General features: G+C 39.4%; 1 protein-coding gene across 1 annotated transcript in view; it reads right to left on the bottom strand.

Moving 5' to 3' along the window:
* Nucleotides 1-1664: 1664 nt before the first annotated feature.
* LOC102821909 (chromosome unknown open reading frame, human C10orf129) overlaps nucleotides 1665-4939 on the bottom strand; it is a 39841-nt gene continuing 36566 nt past the window's right edge. The window contains exon 12 of the mRNA XM_006875976.1: nucleotides 1665-1790. Coding sequence (XP_006876038.1) covers nucleotides 1665-1790 — 126 coding nt within the window. The remainder of the gene's footprint in view (nucleotides 1791-4939) is intronic.

Here is a 4939-nt window from a genome sequence, read left to right as displayed (position 1 = left end):
TCAGCACATCAGATGACATATTGCATTAAGCAAACCTGTTGCACAAGCCTCTTTCAAGTGTTAAAGAGCAAAGATGTCACGTGGAGGACTTAGGCATGGTATTTTAATCTCATATGCATGTGAGAGTTGGACACTGAATAAAGATTATTATAGAAGAATCTATACATTTGAATTATGGTGTTGGAGGAGAATATTGAAAGTATCATGGATGGTCAGAGAACAAACAAATCTGTCTTAGAAGTACACCCAGAATGCTCCTGGGAAGCAAGGATGGCTAGACTTCGTCTCTCATACTTTGGACATGTTCTTAGGATGGACCAATCTCTGGAGAAGGATGTCAGACTTAGAAAAGTGGAAGGTCCGTGAAGAAGAGAAAGACACCCAATGAGATCCATGGATACAGTGGCAGTTACAATGGGCTCAAACATAGCAACATTTATGAGGACAGAGCAGGACCAGGTAGTGTTTTGTTTTGTTATGTTATGCATAAGGTTGATATGAGTCAGAATTGACTCCATGGTACCAAATAGCAACAAATATCTGGTTATATAAGGGTTTCATATCCAGAATATATAGTGAACTCCTCCTGCAACTCAAAAAGACAAACAACCTAATTAAAAAATGGACAAAGACCTTGACCAGACATTTCTCCAAACAAGATATATAAATGGCCAATAAGTATATGAAAAGATGCCATATATCATTAGTCAGCAAATAAAAAAGACAATGAGATGCACCCACTGCACTGGAAAGCAGAAAATAACAAGTATTGGCGTGGACATAAAGAAATCAGAATTCTCTTGCATTGCTGGTGGAAATATAAAATGATGCAGTTGTTGTGGAAAAACAGTTTGGTGGTTCCTCAAAAAAGTAAAGCATAGAATTTCCCTGTGACCCAAGCAATTCGGCTCCTAGGTATACACTCAAGATACTTGAGAATAAAGACTTTTACTTGTACACCTAATTTCATTGCAGCATTATCCACAATATCCAAAGGTGGAAACAGCATCCATCAATGGATGAATGAATACATGAAATGTGGCATATACATACAATGAAATACTATTTTGCTACGAAGAAAAATGAAGATCAGATACGTGCTACAATATGGATGAAGCTTGAACATATCGTGCTGACTGGACTAAGTCAGACACAGAGGACGTACAGTATATGACTCCACTTTATGAAATATTTAGAATAGGAAAATGCACAGAGGTAGAGATACTAATGGTGTGTATTAGTGCCTACCAGGGGCTTAGGTGAGGAGGAAATGGGAAGTTAGTTCTTAAGGGGTATTGAATTTCCTTCTTGGGGTGAGAAAAAAACTTTGGGAAACAGGCAGTGGTGATGGTTATACAATATGGTGAATGTAACTGAATTGGTTAAGATTACACATTTCATTATTATATATTTTTTATGACAATACTTTTTTTTTTTTTAATAAGTGAAAAAAATGTTTCAGTAGAAGAAGAAAGAAGACTGGAAGAATGGACTCCAAAATAAGAGACTTTGAATACTTTTTTATTTTTTAGATTTGATTGTCTGCGTCTTCTAGACTTTCTATAATGTCCATAGATTGGAAATGACTGGTCCAGAGCCCTTTCCAGACTCCACAGCCCCTAGACTCAATAGCGGTAACCAGAAGCATCCGCAACCCCAGGTCCTCATGCACTGATGGTCTTATCAGCTCTACCAGTCAGCCAGAAGTAGCCGTCTTCATCCATTATCCCTCTGTCCCCTGTGAGGTAAAAGGTGTGGCCACTTGCTGAAGCATATTCTTCCCAACTCATCTGATGAAGAACAAATAGAGAAACCTAGATTTACTCTCACAATCTTTTTTTGTTTTTGATAAATCAAAATTGTTTTTATTTAGTCATGACAGTCAGTACTCCTGCATCGGCACGAACTGACCCTACTTCCTGACTCAGACCTCTCGCTGGCGTTTTCTTGTAGTCAGCATCAGAGACAGGGAAATGCGACTAGGAAGCGCAAAATAAATGATCATTGAGAATTCATTTGCTAAATAAGATAATCCTAGTAGCCCAATGATTTGTCTGACAACTATTTCCACTCTGTACAATCAGCTGCTCTCTTTGTCTTGCCTCCCTTCTCTTCCTTTCCCTTCTGTCTCCCCTGTGTTCTCTCTCTTTTTAAAAATGTCCAATGTATTTTTATATATATATATATATCTATATATTAAATTTTTACTGTGAACTGAGTGATAATTTAATCGGGAGAACGTCACCTTGATACCATCGTTTCATTGCAATGATTACAATATCCTCTGTGCATCTTCATTCTACAGTATTTGCTTCCATTCCCTCTGGATTTTTTTTGGCAGTGGGGGGAGGGCCAGGGGGACGTACACAAAAACACTCAGGAATATATAATCATTTAAGCAACCAAAGGGCCATTCTGCAAGCCTGCCTCCCGGCCGCCAGCACCCAGTCCCTCTCTTTCCATGAGTCTAGAGCCCTCAGCTGCTCCCTCTCTCCATGTCCTCATCTCTGCCTCTATCTCTGGTGTTGCTGCTTCTTCCTTTATGGCTCTAGGGTCCTCTGTTTCCAGATTATAAGATTAACTACTCCCCAGTTTTTGTTACAAAACCTCTACCTCTACAGTTGTGACAGTCACAATTAGTCAGGATAACAATTACTCACTACTGAATCACAAGAATCCTATCCCCATCTCCTTTCACCAGACCTGTCTAGACAAGATGAAAACTATTCAGTGGGGACTCTACCCTCCTCCTCACACTCTTAAACTAAACTCCCTTTTGAAAACTTGTAAGTCAGTCACTTTGTGCCTCTATAGCCACCTCATTTTAGGTAGCCAATGTCTAAGTTGCCCATCCCCTATCTACCCTGTAAACAGAGGGGATAGGATTGAGACTTGATGTGAAGACTCCTCCCTCTCAGTTGGTACACTGACCTACTACATCCATAAGTATAGGTCAAGTTTATCAAATTGTAACAATTTACACATGTTTCTTTCATCCAAAAAATTATTTTATTTTACTTTATCTTCCTCTAGTTGAGTTCTGATTATCAAGTCATCTAGGCTAGGTCAAATGGGTACTGTCTGCAAGTTTGGGTGTTCTTGTGCATCTCTCTTCACTTCTTATCAGCTGTATGCTTCATTCTCAGCTCTAGTCCTCTGTGGCTATGTCCTTGTCCATGGGCTCAGGAGTTCCCAGATCTCACCACATTTCAGACTAACCAGCCCTTCCTCTTCTTTCTCTCATTTCCAGGTCAATGGGCGTCTATTGCTGCCTTTCCCCCTCTTACACTCACTAGTAGACTAATGCCAGCAAGCTTACATGCCTGCTCATGTATTCCCTTTGAATTTCACTTTTGGAGGGGGGTTTGCCCTGAAGGGACTTGATTGCTTGCCTTGATGGATCCCCAGTGAACAGCTTGCATGTTCTTGTAGTAACCAGTCATACTGCCATTTTTGCTTTGGATTTTTCCTGCTGATCTTTCTTTGAAGATGTATCTTCTGTGGCTCTAGCTGTTCCGTGCGGGTCTACTTGTCCTTGCTAGTGGGAATGTCCCACCTCAGAAGGTTCTGGATAGGGACTCTCACAATCTTTTAATGGTATAAACAGAGAACTGTGGCTAGTCCCAAAGAAAAATGATATAGGATGCCTACAAACCAGGAGTTTCCCCCATGGAAAACTCTCCAAGCACACAGAGATCTTTGCTTAGCGTCAGCTTTTTCTTCCTTATCAGCTGGTAACTGGGACAGTCATGGCACTTTACTTAGAGGTTTGTTCTGAGGCTTACATGAGGCAACACAGGTGTAATATTTTATACTGGGCCAGCAACAGTGTGTGACTGTGTAAGGGAGGTTGGTTACTATTTCTCAGGCAGAGTATCCACTGATAATCACAAATCCCTGTCTTTTAATTGTGTGTTTAGTCTTCACTTTGTCCATGACTGTCTTTCCATCTGGAAAAGGTGGTTTTAGATCATGGTTCTTACACCAGAAATCACAGGGGCAGTTAACACAAATGTCTCTGGAGCTTGTATTTGCATGTGGCAACCCCAGGCCATTCTGTCTGCCTTTGGAATCACATCACCGATCTGTCCAGATTCTTAGATCAAATGGATCTTATGATTGCTTTTTATTGAAGGTCTAATGAATTTTGTTAAAATATGATGCAAGCAACTAATTTCTAAATAGCACACTAATCCTAGCTGCTAAATGCCATATCAGAGTCACTTCTTGGTAGTCCCTGTACCAGTACGGGTAGGAAAGAGACTCTTAGTTGTTCTGTCAAAGTTTGAAAACATCCCATTACAAAAGTTTCATAATATTAAAATGCTTCAAATATTTATCTAGACTTCAACCTAGTAATTCTGCTTTGTTGTTGTTGTTAGTGCCATCGAGTCAATACCGACTCATAGCGACCCTATGTACAACATAACAAAACATTGCCCAGTCCTGGGCCAACCTCACAAAGATAATTCCATTATCTTTCTGATATTCTCTGCTTTCAGCCAAGATCTATCAGACATCAGCAATGCTATCCCTCATTCCACGGCCTCTTCTGAATCTGGCTTGAACCTTTGGAAGTTCTCTGTCAATGTATGATTGTAGCCGTTTCTGTATTACCTTTAGTAAATTCTGCTTTATATACTTATATATCTAGATATTTATTTATCCATAGGAAATAATCAAACAGGCATTCTAAGAGTTATGTAAAATGATATGCTCTGAAGCAGTGTTTATAATAAAAAACATTGGAAATTACCAAAATATCCAATAATAGTGGGTATGTTATTTATATGATATATCCATTTGATAAGTTTCTGTGAAATTCTTAAGTATTGTGCCACATAGTAGGATGCACTGATATGTGACCATTCATTAGAAGTAAGTAAAAAAGCAAGCTTCACAAGAGCAGGTAGAATAGGATTCCCTCTGTAAAGGCAGT

Source organism: Chrysochloris asiatica, unplaced genomic scaffold (assembly GCF_000296735.1).
Source record: "Chrysochloris asiatica unplaced genomic scaffold, ChrAsi1.0 scaffold00348, whole genome shotgun sequence".
Classification (NCBI taxonomy): Eukaryota; Metazoa; Chordata; class Mammalia; order Afrosoricida; family Chrysochloridae; genus Chrysochloris; species Chrysochloris asiatica.
Note: the sequence above shows the minus strand (reverse complement) of the source record. Positions and strands in the feature narration are given on the sequence as shown.